Source organism: Semicossyphus pulcher, unplaced genomic scaffold (genome assembly GCF_022749685.1).
Source record: "Semicossyphus pulcher isolate SPU_LCO1_2020_fin unplaced genomic scaffold, fSemPul1.0.p SCAF_20, whole genome shotgun sequence".
In the NCBI taxonomy this organism is placed as follows: Eukaryota; Metazoa; Chordata; class Actinopteri; order Labriformes; family Labridae; genus Semicossyphus; species Semicossyphus pulcher.
Genome location: NW_027211694.1, coordinates 18,670,988 through 18,692,935, shown reverse-complemented (window position 1 = coordinate 18,692,935; position 21,948 = coordinate 18,670,988). Strand labels below are relative to the sequence as shown.

The window sequence follows — 21,948 nt, the reverse complement described above, 5'->3', positions numbered from 1 at the left end:
AGTCTGTTACACTGCAAATGCAAAGGCTTTCATCAGTGGGCCATAGGCTCGATCACCATTGTGTTATTGTGCTCATTTGGCGATAGATAGTGACTTAACAGACATTTATTTAAATGAAAATCTTCGAGATTATAACTTTAATTTGATAATAACAAAAGAATATCATGATGCACATCTTACACTTCAAATACAATCTGAGATTTTTTAAATACTATGAGTTAGTTTTAGTGTTGTGACATTTTGCTACTAATTAGACTTTTTTTCTTTCCAGGTAAGAGCGGGTCAATGGAAGGTTTCACCTTGAGGTCCTTGCTGCCTAATAACACGGACAAATATTACATCTACAACGGCTCACTAACTGCACCTCCCTGCTCCGAATTAGTGGAATGGATTGTCTTTAAAAACACTGTGGCCATATCAGAAACACAGGTCAGTGGGTTTTAGCTCCCGTAATGAATGAGTGGAGTCTCTCTGAACCTGAATGCAACTTTAAGCAGCAGCTTCGTACTCCTGCACTTCATATCATGAATAAAAAGCCTCATTTTGAATCACTGATAGCAGCTCTAACTACAAAACTGATGTAGCATTTTGTCTGGTAGAATCCTGCATTTAAAATTTTATTTTTAGAAGCATGCAGGCAGTCATTCTTTAAAATAATGGATAAGAAAAGTTAATACAAGTAAAGTCATGAAACAAATCTGTGTCGGCTTCCTGCTCAAAAAAAATTGAACATCATTTTCGCGTGCCTTGTTGTAGTTTTTGCCTTTTTAGGCCAGTTGTCTTTGACATCTGTGCACAACATACAAACAAAATGTCACATTGGACTGATGCAATGTGACAGCTTTAGTCACAATGTGCACTTACAGAACAGGGCTTTTGTAGTGGCATGATCTGGTAAAAAAAAAAGGCCCGTCATGCAGCAACGCCACAAGCTGACACTGTAACATTACTGCAGCAGGACTGCAGGCGGGAGACGTTTAAGGTCCTCTGAGAAAAGACGACTCAGGATGAAATCATCTGTGTAATAATCATCAATTATGTAGCCGAATAATGGAGAGAGAATGAGGTCATGAAAGTCGTGTGTGTATAGTCCTTGTGCGTGTTTGTGTGTGTGTGTGTTTGTGTTTGTCTGTAGCATGAGTGAAACGGGGGTGGCAAGGCATGACATGGGCACATTGTAGCAAACCAAAAATAGAGCAGCGCTGTCTCTCTGCCTCAGCCTGGCACCAACACAAACCTCTCAGACAAACGCACACACAAGCATCAGTTTTGGGTTTATTTTGGCAACTCAAGGAGGATGCAACATCTTTTCTTATGTATCACTTTCTCCTTTCCTCTCCTCTCTGTCTGTCCGTCTCTCTGGACCCAGTTGGAGATGTTTTGTGAGGTGATGACGATGGAGCAGGCTGGATATGTGATGCTGACTGATTACCTGCAGAACAACTTCAGGGAGCAGCAGCAGCAGTTCATGGGTCAGGTGTTCGCCTCGTACACCGGAGTGGAGGACGTGCAAACACCCAGTACGTCATCAAACACTCAATCACATAGTTTGCTACTATCTGTTTCTCTATTTTTTATTTCTACAATCAACTCGTTTTGTCAATTTTTTTAACTTTACAGTACATATACATCGATAAGCCATAATATTATGACCACCTGAAAGAGGCCACTGCCATTAGGGAATACTGTTTCCATGAAGGGGTGTATTTGGTCTGCGTATATGTGTCAAAGTAACATCCACATGAATGGCAGGATCCGAGGTTTCCCAGCAGAACATTGCACAAAGCATCACACTGCCTCCTCCGGCTCGCCTTCTTCCCATAGTGCATCCTGGTGCCATGTCTTCCCCAGGTAAATGACACACATGCAACCGGCCATCCACATGATGTAAAAGAAAACGTGATTCATCAGACCAGGCCACCTTCTTCCAGTGCTCCGTGGTCAAATTCTGATGCTCACATGTCCATTGTAGGTGCTTTCAGCGGGGGACAGGGCTCAGCTTGGGCACCCTGACTGGTCTGCGGCTAAGCCACCCTGTGTGTTCCGTCACATTTCTATCAGAACCAGCATCAACTTTTTCAGCAGTTTGAGCTACAGTAGCTCCTCTGTTGGCTCGGACCACACGGGCCAGCCTTCACTCACCACGCGCAATAAGCCTTGGCCGCCCATGACCCTGTTGCTGATTCACAGGTGTTCCTTCCTTGGACCGCTCTTGGTAGGTCTTGACCACTGCAGACCAGGAACATCCCACAAGAGCTGCAGTTTTGGAGATGCTCTGACTCAGTCATCTTTTTTTCCCCCCTGCTTCTAACACATCAACTTGAGGACAAACAGTTCACTTGCTGCCTAACATATCCCACCCACTGACAGGTGCCATTGCAACAAGATAATCAATGTTATTCACTCCACCTGTCAGTGGTCATAATGTTATGGCTGATCGGTGTATGTAAAATAGATGGGAAGGTGTAATAACTGAAAAACAGGGAATCCCTGCCTTGCACATGGGCGCAGACTAGGCTTCAGCAATAGACTGTATATAAAATGCATATAGACACAATGTATAGTATGTATATATCATGTGATGATTTTTTGGTGACATGGCACCAACACACCAAAGCCAACTGAGCCATTAAGAGCTCTATTATTCTTTTATCTCTCACTTTTGTCTCTCGCTTCAATCTTCTCGTATTCTGTGCCGGGCCTGTTTTGACATGGTGGTTGGCTCGGTGCCCCAGGCCAGCTAGCTACTTGGAAGTTGGCAAACAGATCATTGAGCTAGACGGCTGCAGCTCTGTTTACCCGTTTGTTTGATCCATAACAATATCATTTTCCTTGCTTACAGTTTGGGTTCTCATTCACGACTGAGATAAATAAAAAAGCTACATTTTTTTACGTTTCATTCCACTGAGCTGAACTTCGGAAAACATGACAGAAAGTGACTGGCAGAGAATTTCACAGTGCTGTTACTCCTAGCAGTGTGTTAGGATTTTGTCCTCTTCCTTATTAGACTTAAAAGACCCGATTCTTGCCCTCCTCCAGAGCTCTAAATCTTTTCACTTATCACATTTATACCAAATTTTTGGGCAGCTTGGTGGAGAAAATTGAATCCTTCCTTCGGGGATCAATATAAATATTTCATTATTAATCTTATTTTCGTCCATGACTGAAAATATTTTCCAGCTTGAGCTTCCTCTGTAGCTGGAAATCTGTCCTCCAAGGTCAGCCCAGCCATGATCATCAAAAGATATAATTCACGACGCTCTCTCCATCTTCATAAAGTCGGCCCTCAAGTAAAGTGGGTCTTTGGGGTTGCCAGGGAGCTCGACTTTGTACTTCAGTGCCCCTTCTCCTCTCAGCGCAGGCAATTTATTTTGCAGCTCTTTTTGAAATTGAAATAAAGTATTCAGAAATTCACAAAAGAGTCTTTTTGCCTGTAACAAATTCATGCAGCCGTACACACACACTCGTACACCTCCCACTCAATGCCACTCTCACCTCCTTATCTGGGATTTAAAAGGTATTTCTGCTCTCTTCCATTTCCAATCCAGTCGATTAACATCAAGTTAGATTCAGCAACGCCAAACTTAATGTGTGATGTTGCACCTTCTCTGTGTTATGCATGTAGATGTCTGGTTTTGACTGCAGCGGTCATGTTTTTTTGATCTCTTCCTTTTAGGCTTTTTTAATTGAATTTTCTTGCATCTCATCCAAACAAATTTGAATTATTTTTTTCTACCAACCCGTCTCTTTCTTCTGTCTCCAGCCTGCAGCTCTGAGCCAGAGAACGTTCAGGCTGATGCCCAGAACGACACGACCATCATGGTGATGTGGGAGCGTCCCCGCGTGGTTTACGACACGACCATCGACTGGTACACTGTCACCTACCAGAGGCTGCAGGGCGGGGACCAGAACAAGCAGGAGTACAGGACAGACGGCGACCAGGACGTGGTATGAAACATGTCCTCCAAACACAGAAAAACATCCCACATATATTCACTCACCCTGACTGCATGTCATTTCAACTCTTGTTTTGCACCATTATCTGCAGTCCACACAGGTACATATGACTTATAACTAGAGCTTAGGTAGAAATCACTGTGCAGTTGTTCCCTTTTTCTCCTGCAGCTAATATTAGGAGCATTCTGTGTTAGAAAAAGAGTGCACGGAAGGATTGATAGAATGCTGTCACATTGCCATTGCTGTTTGGATCCAGATTGATCATACGGATCGATTGATTAGTGTTGACGATCAATCTAGGCCCCTTAACGGGTCATTGAGCATCCCTTAATGTGACAAGCAACATCTGTGTGTGTGTGTGTGTCTCCTCATGTGCACTGTATATCTATGTGAGCCAGAGTGTTTATGTTATTCATCTTTGCATATATGTAGACTATCAAAAATCTGAGCAACCTAAAGGACTGTTAGAAAAATGTAAACCCAACCTTTGTTAGCATACCTTGTGTGTAGGAGTGTCATTAGTTTATGGTTGCATTGCTGATATAGTTTATATAGTATCGTTTAAAATGTGGGTTAGCTTTATTTAGTTTTTACATTTATTTTTGTGTCTTGTGATTTATTTTTGAAATTATTTTTATATTTATAAAGTATAACATTTTAACATTATTTTTATTTTTTTTTTTAAAAACAACAACATTCTTCTGCTAATTTAAGCACACATAAAACATCTAATACAAACCCATCATTCATTTGCAAACACTTTTGTCATGTTGCTCGGACTAGGGTAATTTCCATTTCCATTGGTCGAGAAGTCCACATTATAAGTAGTAGTTTAAAGGGGGGGTTATTTAAGGGCTAATTTCAAGCTTCATATTTCACTCTGTGATACCTGTGGAGTAGCTTAGCACAATTTACAGTAAAAAACTCCTCATTTTCTCACAGTGGTGCTCTGTGCAGGCCCTCATACAGCCTCTGCTGGAAACGACTCAGTCAGCTCTGTCCCTTTAAGAAACCCCGCCCCTACAAGCTCACTTTCTTCTAATTGGCCGGCTCTCCTCCTCCTGCTGAGGCTGCACTTTGTGACGTCACCAAGTGCAGCATGAATAAAACACTGTGTGAAACCTGACGTTCACAGCAGCCTGCAGACTGAACTGAGAAGCCAGGGGATTACTCCAACATACTTTGACCTACAGATTTGAAACTTCACCCACGTTTAGTTTGGACATCCTCATTGTAACATTATACATATGTCTTAAAATGAGAAACTGCATTATACCCCCCTAAAATGTAGGTTATTTGCAACATGACATGTCAACTACAGCATGGTTGGAATTGTTTATGGGAGTTTTCTCTCTCAACTCTTTTAATAAAAATGTTTAAAAGAGACATAGGAAATCAGGAAGTTTAAAGTAATTTGCAATATATAAACTTTATTTAACCAGGTTGAAGCCACACTGAGATTAAATTCCACCTTTCATGAGTGACCTGGCAATCACTCGTAGTTGTACCCCTGGTGGTTAGCTCGCAACGAGATCCTCTTTTATATAATTAATATGGTTAAATAATTTGCAGCATAAGGGGTGCTGTTGATGAATGGGTACATGAGCTCAGCTGACAGGATTGTGGCTGTGTTGGGAACTAGACGGTACATAAGAACTGGACTTTTCCTCTTGGTTATAAAACTAAAGCTAATTCTGAAGTGCCTTAAACCTGCATTCTTTCTAACGACCAGCAGGGGGAGACTCCAGTGGGTCAAAAAGAAGATGACAAAATCAATTTTTTATTGCCTCAGTAAACATTTTCATAATGTGTTTATGGTCTCCATCATAAAATTTAAGTCTTGTTCAATACAGCATGAGAATTATTTTGTAAATTCAAGTGAAAATCTCAAAGATTTTCATTTAAATAAGTGTCTGTTAAGTAACTATCTATTGCCAAATGAGGTAACCCAATGGTGATTGAGCCTATGGTCAACTGATGAAAGCCTTTGCATTTGCAGTGTTACAGACTGGGTGTCTTTGGCGGCTTTTGCGGAAAAAAAATCACAAGCGGCGCCCAGTTAGTGACGCGTTTTCCATCAGCCTGCAGTGGTTGGTCTGCCAGAGAGTGTAGGCGGAGCTAAGCGGCTGCTTTTCCGCTCTCTGCAAGTGTTGCGAGTAAACAGTAATCTACTATGGCTGAACAAACAAAGAAAAGATGGATGACTACAGATACAACTTCAACAAGAAGTGAAAATCCAAAGAAAAAGAAACAAATTCGACGCTCAGATGAAGCAAACAGTCTAAAAAGGAAAGCGACCGTCAGCGAGGAAAATCAGGAGTTACAACCGGAGCCAACCGTGAACGTCACACACGCGACACTATCTGGGAAGTGTGCCTGCAATTACCGTTTATCGCTATAGGTGCCGCCAAAGAGAACAACACTGAGATCTTCGAGATTGGGATCACTTTAAGGTCTGATAAAGAGTACGGTAGACGATAAATCAGGGTATGCTTTAGGAAGTGGCTACCTGTGATTGACAAGCCAATAGGGCGGATGCTTATCCACCAAATTCTCAATATATGGCCACTACTACTTGGTCTACTCTTTAAGCCTGCTACTTGGTCTTTGGTTGGGAACCCTTTATATAAACCCACCTGTATGACTTTTCAGGGTGCCATCATCCCCAGCCTGCTGGCCAACAGCAGCTATGTGGTTCAGGTGGTTGCTATTTGCACCAACGGACTCAGAGGACGATGGAGCGACCAGATCATAGTGGACATGCCGTTGGAAGACCCTGGTACCATCATACACACACTCCTACAATGTAAAAGTTTATACTTTTACAGCTAAACTTGTAAGTAATTCTAAATTTCTTTCCTCTTTCTGCAGAAAGTGATTCAGATCCGGACCCTTTCAAAGATTTCGGAGGCAACAAGGAGGTAGGAGAGTCTGATTACCTGTTGTTTCACCTGACACCACTCTGCTTGGTGGCCTTCATTATTTTGCAGTGCTTATCTTGCATGTACTCTGTCATATCAGTGAACATAATTAGTATGCAGATTATTGTAATTATGTCAGTGGAGTGTTGTCACTAAGTGTTTCGAGAGCAGAACAAAAGGCAATAAGGGACCTTGCAGCATGTTTAGGAGAGATTAAAGAAGACCGTAACGATACCATGTTTCCCTCCCTGAGAGAACAAGTACAGCCTGTGCTGTTCCACTCTGCATTAATGGAGATTACTAATGTTTTATTATCAGCTAATTTGAATATTGAGGAAGTAAACAAGATGCACCACCACTGTGTCTTTGATGCACTGCAAAAAGTGGAATCTTTAAGAAATATCTTTAATTTAGGCAATATAAGCTTTTATCACTGCTAGATATTATTATTAATTGGGACTGAGATTTCTCACTGCCTCTGAGTAACTGAAACATTGAAACTAGAATTATGTTTAATATTTTTCAGTCTGAATGTTTACTGCGTATTTACACCTTAAAGGAATATCTGTTGATAGCACATAAATCCTCATGTTTTGTTCCTACTTCAAGGCCTGTCTTCTCTAATCCTATACAGTGTATAAGCAAACGTATTGTGACACAGCTTCACACAGTAGTGCTTATGTCTTTCTGCTAGGTGTCTTCAAAAGGCAGATGGGAGAAGCCAGAAAGCGAGAACCGGCTGAATCTGTCTCCAGAGGACAACAGCCCCGTAGAGGAGATCCCCCTGGAGCAGACCAAAGTTTACCAGAACCAGCCCGTTGACAAAACCAAAGAGAACCCGAACCTCCCGGTCCACGTTGCCACCCGTGCGACCCCGAAGACTCCTTCCGAGTCTGCCGTCCTGCAGAAAACTCGACCCAAACAGAATGTGAAAAAGAAACTGGGCCCAAAGAAGTCCAAACCTGAGGATGTGGATCAGAACTGGATTGATGAGGATCAGATGATCACGACACAGCGGCCGTTCACTAATTCAGGGTTTGATGGAAACAGTGCAATATGGGTAACTGAGGTAACTGAGCAGCCAGGCTTCCTGTTTCCTGTCGCACGGACAACAACACTACCAGCGATCCGCCGACAAATCACTGAAGAGGCCTCGTTGTCAGAGTCGCAAAATCAGGTAGTTTTATTTTTATTTCGTCCTCCTTGATTTTTGAAACAAATACAAACTTGCTTGTTGTGTTTTTTTGTCGTATGTTCTTGTAGTTTCCTTATTGTCACTGTGTTTTTACGCACTGCCTCTTCTACTTGCAGTCAACAGATCAGGATCCACCAGAACAAGGTGGTGCGAGCGGCCTCCCCTCTCCCCAGTCGGACCTCTTCACCCCTCCTGTGGAGGACATCCAAGTCACAGACGTCTTCTATGAAGACACAGACAACAGCTCTCCACTAGAAACCACCACCTCTGCTGTGTTGCCAGGTCAGATTGCTTTGCACTCTTATTCATCAAAAACGCCTCTGGCGGGAACTGCTACTGCATGCAGTGCAAGGGAGGAATTTAAGCTTATAAATATTTAAATATCTACCAGCAGAAAATATTGCCACTGATGCCTACTGTGAAATCATTAAATCAAATGGCAGTCAAATGGCTGTTCACTTCTTATGTGTTTTAAAGTTTTGTCTCGAAAGCCCAGAAAAGATAAAAGCAACATGGATTATTTAAAGACCAGCCCCAGTCATGTTTTAAGACTAGGGGTGTAACGGATCACAAAACTCATGGTTCGGATCGCTTCAGGGTTTTGAGTCACGGATCGGATCATTTTTCGAATCCTCAATTTTCTGGTGGATTTGAACTCCAAAATATATTTAAGTGCTTTTTATACAGTCAGTATATAATGATTATAATAATAACCAAGTGCTTCATAAAGGCAGCATAATAAAACAGGTATGTGCAGCGAGTGTTGTGTGAGTCACATCAAAACAACAATCTGTGAGATTTCATTTTGGGATTAGGTCTTCAACTGTGTTTGTGTATTACCCGTGGGTTAACAAATACATCAGTTACTAACATTAAGCCACCGGATGTTATCACAAGCATCCAGCAGCTGGTACTTTCAAAATAAACGCCAGCACGGGTAGAAGGTGAAAGTAGAAACGTGGAAGCCCTGTTTGATACACAGCAGCCACTGTGCAGTGAAACACGTACGTCTCGCGTAGAAATATTAAAACATGCCTGGGGTGTTTTACAGTTATAGAGCGGATCTCCATGGTCTGATATGCTCCCATTTGCAGCGCTATGTGAAGCTGCGGTGAAGCTAGCGCTGTAGCAGCTGCTAATTAAGTTCTGTCACTGCATCGATGCATGATCGTCAACTTCCACGTCTCGCTACATCACCACACCTCTAATAACTGTACATCAGAGTAACGTCACTGATGTGGTCTGCGGGTCACCTGCGTCAGAGGTGATCTGTAGGGATCACGGATCAACTGCGAATTGTTACACTACTATTTTATTATTTATTTTTTTATTAGACATATAAAATGCTCTGCCTGAAATAATAGATTGTGTCTGATATGTTTTTTCTGTTTAATTACCTTGTAAAAATCCTCCCAAGGCATCTCCTCCTTCTCCCTCATGAAAAATTCCAGAATCAGCATAGTCCCGCCCACTATGCAAAGTTCCAAACGCCCCCTCTGTCACGAAAACAAAACATGTCTCTGCCGGTGTTTAGCAGTAACTTGTTGAAACTTAGCTAGCTTGAAATGTAGTAATTAGTAGTAATGTCAATGTTAGTAGTCAGTAGTGAGTTTGCAAAAATCACGATGACGGATACAGCTGGCTCGCGCATCGCCGAAGTGGTTGCCATAGGTTACACATAATGATATGCATAGCGTCACCCCGTCCATTAACGGGATTGGCTCCTTAGATTTGTGACGTCACAAACCTGCCAATCTGAAAACGTGTTGTTCAGCCTGTCCTTGGTACACTGCAGTTTAAAAGCAGACAGGCACAGCCATGGAGATGACTGCTTGCTTATGTTGTCCCTATGTAGCACATGAAGAACAGCACATGGAGAGGTTAAACACTTGCAGGGGGGCTTTAACTAGTATTTCTTCTGATTTATTAAGAATTTTTCAATCCAGCAATTTAAGCATTTTTTATTTGTTCATAGAAACCTTAAAATATAAAAAAATATATTATTCCTTCTCTTTTTATTTTTTTACATATTAGTATTTAAAAGTATTATTTAAAAGTGCAGTATCCTGGATGGGGCATTTGTGAATTCATTTGAGTGTTGATGTTGGCTTTGAATGGTTTTATGCGTGACATATGAAAAAAGTATGTATTCATTGACGTATTTGATGGGATGTTTCATTACATCACTACGGAAGCCCCAAGAGGACATACATGCATACATTTACTCCGTTTTCCTGTGATAACGAGTCATTTCAAAGTTTGTTTTCTCGTTATAACGCGATTACTTTCTGGCAATCTAGAAAACAGCAACAGGCTGGTCACTGTGATATTACAGAGCAGGACATGCCATGCTGCCATTGCCCACACTAATGAGGTCAGTTTGTTTTATGGTTTTGCAACTGGGAATACGAGTTATGATCATCTGACGTTGTGGCAGTGCAGAATTGTTATCTCTCAATAGTGAGAAAAATAAGTCGACAACTGGAAATAACCACAGGAAGTCGAAGTAAATGAAATGTATGGATGCATGTCCGCTTAGGGCTTCCGTACATCACTTTACATGACATCCTCTATTAAGTCACATAAAAGCATGCCAGCTCATCCTTCATGTTATGTTACTCTGTTTTCTCCTCATGTACAATCACATCATGATCATGTCAGGAAGTCGTCTAGAAGCCTCCTCATGTCAAGTTAGGACATGTCACGTTGTTGCTCAACAGGTGTCGCGTCATATCGTATCTTTGTTCGTTCTGTCCCACAGGTAATGAGAAGGAAGCAGTCTCCCCTCCGTCCTCTGAAGACAGCGCTGCCCCCATAAACAAACCTCCACCAGAAACCGTCACCTCAGTTTCCTCCACTCCCTCCTCTGTCTGGATCACGGCAAGGGCAGCGACCGCCAGCAACACACTCGCAGAGTCAGTGTACAAATCATTCACCACCTCGTCTCTGCTCAAGGTGCTGATGCACACGACCCAGCCCATGTTTAATGGTAAGATGAAGCAGCTACACTAATAACATCCTCTCCATCATATACTGTAAAAAATATAAGCTTTGAATCTATAACATGAGTGATTTTAAAATAAATGAAATAAAGAAATGGGGTTTTATTTTGGCGGGTACACACCTGGATGATTGGCTTTCTCCTCTTTAAGCCTGCTGCTGTTCAGCTTTGGCATGTTGTATAGGAGCATGATGTAGATAGTGCTGATGGTGGTGGTAATGAAAGCAAAATCTGCTGCTTCTGATGATATTTAAAGTGTTACTCAGTGGCTGCATCACTCTCTGAACTGGTTGAGAAATTAAAAATGCTTCCTCAAATCTTGCAGCATATTACAGCTCCACATGAGGTCATATTTTGTGGCTCTGCATAATCTAGTTGATTCCAGTCTAGCTTGGTGCTTTGAATCTACTTTTGCGACTCCCTTTCGGGTTCTGGATTTTTTTCTGTGGCTCAATGCTGCCCTCTGGTGGCTGTTTTCTTCTCTGCTTCTTGCAGAATGCAGTTTTATCTCAGGACCTTAATAGCTAACTCTCTCTTCTTGCATTTGGTGCGACACAGTGTGGGTACCTCGTCTAAATCAAGACTTTTCCATGTGCACAATACCTGGAAAATGTACCTTCTTCTTTTCTTGACCTTTTCCTCCATCTTCCCTGCCATGAGACACACGTTTTGAAAGGACACGTTTGAATGCTGTGTGTCCTGGAAAAGTTTCCTTTCAGACTTTCACTTTGGCTTTTCTTGCAGCAAACACACCCACGCCCAAGGTTGTGGACTCGACAATCGATCAGTCCTCTGGCATTACAAACTCTTCTAGCGGAGTGATCGCCAACCCTGCCAATCCTGCGGTAACAGTCCCAGAAGGAGAACACTTTCCTGATGAGGATTTTTTCAGTGTCACACCTCTACCACTCCAGCCTTTTGATGAACACACCGGCGGTTTCCGTCCTTCTGCTGCCCTCCCTGAAGAATCAAGGAGTGGCGTTATCCTTCACCGCCGTGTCAAGTCCTCTGAAGAGCGTCCTACTGCCCGTCTACAGATAGATTCAGAACACCTTCGAAACTCTCAGGATCGCTTCGTCACTGCGCACTCCCTTTCTCTGCTCTCTGTTTATGACTCGAGCACCATCAGCGAATCCAAAACAATCACAGTTAAAGGAAATACCCCAAACATTTCTCATAATCAGACTGACAGTCGGATACAGGATGGCCTTGACATCTTGCCACATCCAGACAATGAAAAGGAAGCTACGAAAGCAAGACAAACTTCAGTCTCATCTTTCTTTGATTCTTTGTTAGTTCCTTATAATTCAGAGGAATATACCACAGACATGTCGGCGGAGGGAAGTGGATCAGGCTCTGGCTTTCATAGCAACACGCTCAGTGAGGAATTGGATGCAGTCACCGCAGTCAAGACTGACCCTTCTACTATTCTAAAGTCAAGTGATTGCTTCATGGTGGATAATACAGTGAAAAAGAGTGCCTCAAAAGAAATTAAGATGGATAGTGAAACAGATGATGATACGAGTGGGACAAGAAGCAGAAACTGTAGCAGTCAAGGGTGTGAAGCAGCAGCAGAGAAGGAAAGGGAGCAGATTAAACGTAAGCTAAGTGGTGAGGAAGAGGAAGAGATAGGGAGTCAAAGTGTGGGGACAGTTGATGGTCAGAAAGATGTTAGAGCCAGACAGCTCGATAGCGCAGCAGGCTGGGACATGCTGCGAGAGAAAGAGACAGAAACTGATGAACAGATTGTGGTAAAACAGGCAGCATGCACTGAGGCCAACAGTGTGAATGATATTGAGTCCCAGCCAGAGAAGGAAGGTGGTTCTGGAGACGGTGGCGGAAGTGGAGGCCAAGATGAAAAAGGACAAAAAGTCAGCTTTCATAACAAAAGTATCAAATCTGTAGGTGAGAAGGAAAGTGGGGACAGCGGTGATGGAAGGGAAAACAGCAACAAAGGATTTGTATCTAGGGGAAGGGACGGTCTCCAGCTGTCCGTCAGTCAGGATAAACTTACAGCAGAGTTCCCACGATCAGGCAGCAGGGAAGAAAACAGTGATGGACATGAAGACAAGAGTCAAAGCATAAGTCTTGACATTCACGTTGTTGGGGGTCACACTGCTCTGGAGGACAACACAGAGGGAGACAGGGATGGTGGCAAAAATGCAGGTCTGGAGAGTGAGGAGCACATCAAAGGCGATGGTAAAGAGGAGAGTGCAGAAGCTGTAATTGCAGAGAGTTTACAGCAGGTCTTATTTGTGGATGGTTTGTTGTTTGATGGTGCAACAAGTCCCATGTTGGGGCATCTCGTCCCTCTGCTCACACAGACAGATGGCAACATGACCAAAGAGGAGCGATTGGAAGGTAACTGTTACTCAAAGCCAAGATTAAGTGCTCATCTACAAGTGTGGTGGCACTCCTTGTTTCGTCTTTGTAGTCCTGATTAACATAATGGCTTAAAATCAGAATCAGAAATACTTTATTAATCCCCGGGGGGAAATTCAGGCGTTACAGTTGCTCTGACACAGAGGAAGCATAGAGAGATATATGGCATAAAATAGAAGTAAGAAAAAATGTCAAATATGTGCATTATACAATAAAATAAGAGATAAAGATAAAGACTAAATACTGAGAAGTGGATCTGTGGGGATTTAAATATAAATGCCAGAATAAAGTTGAATGCAAAAATAAAGTGAAATGCAAAAATAAGAGTTTTGATGCAAAAAAGTTATAACAGTTAACAGAGTTATTTACAAATGAACAGTATAAGCAGTGTCTATGTCAACATATTGCATTATCCAGCTTATGTACAGAAGTAAAAGACATTTATTCAATAATTTCTGTTTTTTCTTGTGGATAAATAAACACTTAAAGCTACAATAATCAATATTATAGTGTTAATAGAGCTTAATTTACAATTTGAAACAGATCATAGGGTTGAGAATTATCTCTTAACTCTGCAGCTCCCCTCTTTATAGAACATTTTAGCATCTTTCAGCTCCTTGCTTTGGTTTTTCAGCCCACAACTTTACTGTTTTCTTACCACTCTCTCATCAACCCTGCAAAACAGGAAATTCGACGTAGTCAGTTACTGACAGAACATAGTGAAGCAGCTAAAAAGCCATATTTGCCTCAAAAGTTTGCAGAGATTCAAACAGAGCTAAAAAAAAAATATCGATCAATCAAATTTTATTTGTATAGCATCCAATCTCGGATCCCATCGGCTATAGTCTGACGACGCTATCGCCTCTGTGGATAACAATGAACATGTCGAGCGTGTAGCCAGCGGTTAGCGATAAACGACTTCCAGTCAAAATGTCCTTTTCTGCGTGCTGCATTGTTTACAGAAAAAGAAACTTATTTGTGATTTAGTTTAATTACTTACTTTAATAAATTACTTTGCTGAATTGTTAACATCATGATGCAGATTAGTAAAAAGTAAAAATGAAGCTTTGTCAGGTCTGTCCTCATGAGGAGAAGAAAACTACTTTTAAAATGCTTGTTTGTTGAACGGAGGTCGGATCGATCAGATGCATTTGAGGAAGTCGGGAAATCTGAATGCTGAACGGCTTTCGTTACACAGCGTCAGGGAATTTATCTCAAGTTGAATTTTAGATCTAGAACGGATTGGTAGCAGTTAGCATGCAGATGTCTGTCATATAAAGAGAGAGATTAATAAGAAGCTAAGTCGTTGTCAGATGGCGCTGATGGGAGCCGGGATGTCATTACAGCGCATTACGTTCCGCCTGCTTTTGCTCTCCACACGGACTGTTTTTCCTGCATACGCATCCTGCTGATACTTGATTGGTCAATATTACTTGGACTACAAACGGAAACCAGAACACTTGCCATCCCTAAAATCCACGTCCCTGCCTACAGATTCTACATTTCTATGTAGAAACTGTAAATAGAGATTATATAGCGCCAAATTGTAACCAAAGTTATATCAAGACACTTTACAAAAAGAGCAGGTCTAGACAGTACTCATTTTTCATTTTATTGAGAGAGAGACCAAACATGAATCCACCATGACTAGCACTTAGCAACATTCGGCTGCAGTAGCAAAAAAAACTTCCTTTAAGAGGCAGAAACCTCAAGCAGAACCAGACTCATGTTGTACAGCCATCTGCCTCGACTGGATGAGCCGAAGAGTGGGATGGAGGGAGATGCAGGATAGAGACAAACAGACACAGCAACAATAACAACATATGTTCTTGTTAAATCAACAACAACAACGTCAATAATAAAAGTAAAAATTTGTAATATTAGTAAGAACAGCATATTAATGATAAAAGACAATAATATTGATACAGAATAATGATTATGGGGAAGACTGATATTAATAGTTGTAGCAGTTGAAGTCGAGCAGGTCCACAGCAGCAGGTGGTCTGCAGCAAAGATCCCAAGGAACCTAAGAGGCGAGGGAAGATGATGTGAATATTAGAACCAAAAACATGAGTCTGAATAAATGCAAATCTTTAGATATTTCTGGATATTTTAATGCGTAAAATAAACTGTAAAAGGTGATTTTGTACAAAGGACAAACAAGATGTATTTCAGTGTTCACTGTTATGTTTCCAAGAAACATAAAAGTTAAATGTGTGAGAAAATCTTTGGAACTTGAGGCGCAGTTTGATCATGGTTCATAAACTGGACACAGACTGAATTACTGTTATGTTTTTGGGATCAAAACAAGCTTGAAATATTTTTGTATGTATGGCAAATTTTTTTTCTTCCTTCAGTAAAACATTTTTTAAGTGCTATAATACAATTTAATACAATTAAATTATATTTTAATTGAATACTACTGTATATTTTCAATGCAGTTATGACTTCATAATAAAATCTCAAAATATAAACTACTTCCTGACCTCTCCGCCTCTCCTCTCTCTCAGAGGGCAGCAACAGCAGCCATGAGTCTCGGATCGGGCTGGTCGGAGGTGTGGAGAGAGAGAAGAGGACAGTTATTCCTCTGGCTGTTGTCTCCACTCTCACCATCCTCTGTCTGCTGGTACTGGTGGGCATACTCATCTACTGGAGGTAAACACACACACACACACACAACACACAGGTCAGTCTGAATCAATTAAGTCCTCATGAACTTAGATTGTGGTTTGTTTATGTCACAGAAACTGTTTCCAGGCGGCTAATTTCTACCCTGATGACACTGCGTCACCTAAAGTCATATCAGCTCCGTCTACACCCCTGCTGCTGGCCACAGGTAACAAACACATACACATGTACACACACAATTAAAGGACTTTATTATCTTTTGATAGAAAAAAATCCTGAGCCGTAAATCTAAGCATAAAGTTAAACATTTGCTTTTATGTTGCAGACGGTCATGAGCCGCTGACTGTGAAGCAGTTTGTGAAGCATGTCATGGAGCTGCACACCACCAACACCTTCTCCAAGGAGTTTGAGGTGCGTTAAGAGTTCATAATCTAGAGTTACAGAGTTGAGTGAACAGTATTCATAGTAAAGTCATGTGTACGAGCAGACAGTACCTCATTTGTCATAGATCCTTAATGCTCTTCCATATCTCTTTTAACATCATATTCTTTAGGAATATCATTTAACACAGTGATGATGTGTAACTTACATCGACAACATGCTGCCAAACTTTAAGTTAAAGTATCAGACTAACCATGGCAGACTCTAGCTGAAGACAGGACTTCAGGACTTCATATCTGTGTTAGGAATGTCTTATGTGGCTAATAGAGATATCTACGGAAGCCCTGACGGCAAATGAGAAAAAAATCCTTTGTTTAAAGGGGCCGTATTATGCTACTTGCAAGCTTCATATTTTACTCTGTGATACCTGTGCAGGCCCTCATACAGCCTCTGCCTGAAACAACTCAGTCAGCTCTGTCCCTTTAAGAAACCCCGCCCCTACAAGCCCACATCTCTGTGACGTCACAAAGTGCAGCGTGTAGAAAAAACTGTGTAAAGCCCAGCGTTCAGCCTGCAGACTGAGCTGAGAAGCCTGGGGATTACTTCAACATATCTACCTACAGATTTGAAACTTCAACCACATTTAGTCTGGACATCCAACAGTGTAACATTATATATATATATATGTCTAAGTTTTACACAGCATGATACCCCTTCTTTAAGTGTTATCTCTAATTTAGGAGACAAAACAATTTAAATCAGGCTTGAAAAATAGATCACCAGAAATGATTTTTCTCTCCCTTGTCTCTCAGGGCTTCCGTACTTCTCTTACTGTTGTTATGCATTTTAAAACAGCTTTTCTGTTAGTTTCAACAATAGGTACATCTGCATGACATTAGTCACCTCTGTTTCCGAGCATGAACCCTCTGAGTAACACACACAGGCAGGATTAATAGAAGGATACTTCTTCTATGTAATTGCAAGCGTAATTTATTGTTTGCCCTCATTCCATTTTGCATTTTACAGCAATGTAAAAAAATAAAGGAGTACTTGTGAACTTTTAGGTATTTGTGCGATTAAAATGATGCTTTTATATCTCTCAGTGTAGAATAGAAGGAGTGGCTATCATGATTTGAAGTCAATAGCTAAGTTGGGAACATCATTGTATTTCCCACTTAGCTCTGCCTCTCTGTGTGTATCTGAACCTCATGTTCCTGTACCTGCACTGACTCCCTGTCTGTCTGTCTGTCTATCTGTCTGTCTGTCATCTTGCCCCCCCTCCAACTCTCCTTTCACCACCTCCACCACCATCGTCGCGCTTTCCGCATCCTCACCACCCTCCATTAGATTGTCAAAGAATCCTATGAGGTAAGAGGCCTACATTATCACCCCTCTCTAGCTGCAGAGGTAACTAATAATAATTATATAATTATTAATTAAAATGTAAATAATACAGTTTATTTGCTAGTAATAGATATGACTAAATTTGTACAAATAACAGTTTCAGTTATTGAGATTTGTCTGAGGAAGGGCTGTTTTTCTCTGCTGGTGTTCAATGCTTCTGAATAAAGTCTGTTAGAAGTCAGCATATAAAACCATGATGAAGCTGAAATCAAGCCTTTAAAACAGTCACAGACAGTAGCATCAGTCTCCTGCATATACACCACTCAGCCATAACATTATGACCACCTGCCCAATATTGTGTCGATCCCCTATTGCCACCCATACACCCTGACCCATTGAGGCATGGACTCCACCAGACCTCTGAAGGTGTGCTGAGGTATCTGGCAACAAGACGTGAGCAGCAGATCCTTTTAGTCCTGTAAGTTGCAAGGTGCAGCCTCCATGGATCGGACTTGTTTGTTCAGCACATCCCACAGATGCTCGATTGGATTGAGATCTTGGGAATTTGGAGGCCAAGTCAACACCTTGAACTTGTCGTGTTCCTCAAAACATTCCTGAAGCATGTTTGCAGCTTGGCAGGGCGCATTTTCCTTCTGACAGAGGCCTCTACCATTAGGGAATATCATTTCCATGAAGGGTGTACTTGGTCTGCAACAATGTTTAGGTAGATGGTACATGTCAAAGTAACATCCACATGAATGGCAGAACATTGCCCAAAGCATCACTCTGCCTCCGTTGGCTCACCTTCTTCCCATAGTGCATCCTGGTGCCATGTCTTCCCCAGGTAAGACGCACCTGGCCATCTACATGATGTAAAAGAAAACTAATTGATCATACCAGGCCACCTTCTTCCATTGCTCCGTGGTCCAGTTCTGATGCTCACATGCCCATTAGAGGCGCTTTCGTCGGTGGACAGGGTCAGCATGGGTCACCCTGACCGCTCTGCGGCTATGCAGCCATACGCAACAAACTGTGATGCTCAGTGTGTTCTGACACCTTTCTATCAGAACCAGCAATCACTTTTTCAGCAATTTGAGCTTCAGTAGCTCTTCTGTTGGATCGGACCACATGGGCCAGCCATCACTCCCCATACGCATCAGTGAAGCTTTGACGCCCATGACCCTGTCGCCGGTTCACAAGTTTTCATTTCCTTGAACCACTTTTGGTAGGTCCTGACCTCTGCAGACCAGGAACACAGTTGAACACACAGAACGCTGTTTTGGAGATGCTCTGACACAGTCGTCTCGGCATCACAATTTGGCCCTTGTCAAAGTCGCTTCCAACACATCAGCTCCAGGAACAAAAAGTTCCCTTGCTGCCTAACACATCCCACCCACTGACAGGTGCCATTGCAACAAGATAACCAATGTTATTGACTTAAGCTATCAGTGATCATAATGTTATGGCTTATCAAGCTGCCTTAGCACATGTGTGTATTTACCTGATATACCAGGAAATAATTATCCTATAGAATACATTTTCCTAATTAGTTTAGTCACAACTACATTCATAAGGTCTTGTTTCTTTGTGACATTATCGTCACTGTAGTGTCAGACAGCTGCAGACCGAGAAAAGGTTGGAAATAGGTAGTAGAAGCCTGCTTGTCCTGAAGAAAAACAGCTACATCTCATGTTCACTCCAGTGGCTCCAGTGCTCATTAGCTCATATAGATTCCTCTCAGTGACTAACCCAAAGCCTGTTTGTTCTCTCTCTTGTTTTTCAGGAGGTGCAGGCGTGCACAGTGGACATGGGCATCACTACCGACAGCTCCAACCACCCCGACAACAAAAGCAAGAACCGATACATCAACATACTGGCTTGTATGTGTTCAGTATATCTTTTCTATCTTATTTATCTTCTGTCCCTATTATCTGTTCAATCTTCATGTCTTACCTTAACAGCCAGTAGTGCTGACACTGATGAACCTTTCTCTCTCCCAGATGATCACAGTCGAGTGAAGCTCTCCAACAGTTTGGACAGAGACGGGAAATGTGGGGACTACATCAACGCTAATTTTGTAGATGTAAGTGTGTGCTTTTCAGATTTGCATGTTTGAAGGCAGGCTGACATGGCGATGTAGAACAAACCACCGTATGTGAGTCCAAATCAAATTGTTTTTCAACCTTACATCCAGCATTTTCTAATCTGAATAATGTTGTTTTTAGGGTTATGAGCGAACGAGGGCATACATCGCAGCTCAGGGGCCTCTCAGAGCGGGCAGGGAAGACTTCTGGAGGATGATCTGGCAGCAGAATGTCGGAGTTATTGTCATGATCACCAACCTCAAGGAGAAAGGACGGGTAAGAGTTCCCTCTGCTTCTAACACAAACACAAGCTTCACTACGGGGACATTGAGAGGCCAAGCCTGAGTTATCTAATCTTAAAACGCCTGAAGAGTTTTTGATCTGAAAATATAAATTTAATTTAATGTCTTCTACCTTGATTTGATCTAAAAGAATATGCTGGAGTGTACCTTCAAGTGAATGTTATCTTACACTGCGAGATGAAACATTGTTCGGTGTACATGAAGAGGAACGAGTGATGGCAATCTGGTAGGAGAGGTAAGGGAAAAAACAGATACAAGTGGAGCTCTAAATGGGGTGGAAAGTTCAGTTGGTTACTATAGAAACCTAAATTCAAAATATTAGATAGTAGGGATTTTTTTTACCCTATATCAGACAAGCGTGGGAACTATTTGAGCTGATATTGGAAAGATCGAAGGTTTGAGTTTCATAGAATGCATTCATTTCAAGTTTTTAAAGCAGCATCACCTGTAAACAGCATTTGTAACACCATATAAAGTGGATAAGGAGGATGTGTTACAGAAACTTGTTCACACATCCAGCAGACACAATGAAACAGCAGCATTCTGACAGCCTGGCAAATGTAAGTCCAATATTCCTTCTCCCCTGGGGGAAATATCAGGCTTTTCAGTCGCTCAATGCTCCTGTATGTTTACCAGCAAGCCACTAACTAGGTCTGTCTGCCATTTGGTATGAGTTAAACAAGTCAAGTACATTTGAAGGAAAGGTCCTCTCAGACATCTCATCTCTCTGCAGACAAAATGTGACCAGTACTGGCCGGACGAGAACCAGGAGGAGTACGGTGCGTACCAGGTGACCCTGAAAAGCAGCAAGACCCTCGCTTACTACACACTGCGGACGTTCACTGTCAGAGATACCGCAAATAAGGTACTTCACACACACACTTTCTTTCTCTCTGTTAAAGACACATACATTAACACACAATGCTGAGTACCATGACAATTCAAAGTTTCAAACAGGCTCACAAACCCTTTCTGGTCCTCCAGGTGTCTCAGAGGAGAGTTGAACACACCGTCCTCCATTACCACTACACCCAGTGGCCCGACATGGGCGTCCCAGAATACACTCTGCCTGTCCTGTCCTTCATTAGAGCATCTTCCCGGGCGAGGACACAGGAGGTCGGACCTGTACTGGTACACTGCAGGTACAACATGTGTTTGCATGTATCATTGGTGCTACTATGTCAGAAACGCCTTGTGTTTGACATGCAATGTATGTCACAGTGCCGGCGTAGGAAGGACGGGGACCTACATAGTGATAGACAGCATGCTGCAACAGATCCAGGATCAGGGTACTGTCAACGTTCTGGGATTCCTTAAACATGTGCGGACACAGAGGAACTTCCTGGTTCAGACGGAGGTAAGTGAACTGACACAAAGCAAACACACACAAGCACATACACACACACACAATCACACACAAACACAGTGACAGTGGTGTTTTCAGGGTCACTCAGTCTTGTTGCTCTCCTGTAGGAGCAGTACGTGTTCATCCATGATGCTCTGGTGGAGGCCATCTTGAGCCGAGACACCTCAGTCACCTCTGACCTCCTCCACACTTATGTGTCTGACCTCCTGACCCCCGGGGCGACAGGCAGGACGCGCATGGACAGACAGTTCAAGGTACAGCATTGTGCATTTTTTCCTCCATGTTTTATAACCTCTGTTAATACTTTGCCTTCACAGTTAAGGCATTCAGCCAGCTCTCTTTTTTTTAATCACATAATTGACATGCAGGAATGTTGCAAATGTAACC

General features: G+C 42.2%; 1 protein-coding gene across 1 annotated transcript in view; it reads left to right on the top strand.

Annotated features, from left to right (window-relative positions):
• Positions 1 to 21,948, top strand: part of LOC138599842 (receptor-type tyrosine-protein phosphatase zeta-like) — a 77,650-nt gene that overhangs the window by 52,209 nt on the left and 3,493 nt on the right. Inside the window, exons 7-26 of the mRNA XM_069671597.1 lie at positions 272 to 429; positions 1,370 to 1,520; positions 3,764 to 3,948; positions 6,610 to 6,736; positions 6,829 to 6,878; positions 7,573 to 8,055; positions 8,190 to 8,355; positions 10,835 to 11,062; positions 11,819 to 13,435; positions 15,967 to 16,111; positions 16,201 to 16,292; positions 16,410 to 16,495; positions 17,813 to 17,833; positions 19,593 to 19,689; positions 19,810 to 19,892; positions 20,035 to 20,169; positions 20,929 to 21,060; positions 21,180 to 21,337; positions 21,417 to 21,552; positions 21,669 to 21,815. Of these exons, the coding sequence (XP_069527698.1) occupies positions 272 to 429; positions 1,370 to 1,520; positions 3,764 to 3,948; positions 6,610 to 6,736; positions 6,829 to 6,878; positions 7,573 to 8,055; positions 8,190 to 8,355; positions 10,835 to 11,062; positions 11,819 to 13,435; positions 15,967 to 16,111; positions 16,201 to 16,292; positions 16,410 to 16,495; positions 17,813 to 17,833; positions 19,593 to 19,689; positions 19,810 to 19,892; positions 20,035 to 20,169; positions 20,929 to 21,060; positions 21,180 to 21,337; positions 21,417 to 21,552; positions 21,669 to 21,815 (4,397 nt within the window). The remainder of the gene's footprint in view (positions 1 to 271; positions 430 to 1,369; positions 1,521 to 3,763; positions 3,949 to 6,609; positions 6,737 to 6,828; positions 6,879 to 7,572; positions 8,056 to 8,189; positions 8,356 to 10,834; positions 11,063 to 11,818; positions 13,436 to 15,966; positions 16,112 to 16,200; positions 16,293 to 16,409; positions 16,496 to 17,812; positions 17,834 to 19,592; positions 19,690 to 19,809; positions 19,893 to 20,034; positions 20,170 to 20,928; positions 21,061 to 21,179; positions 21,338 to 21,416; positions 21,553 to 21,668; positions 21,816 to 21,948) is intronic.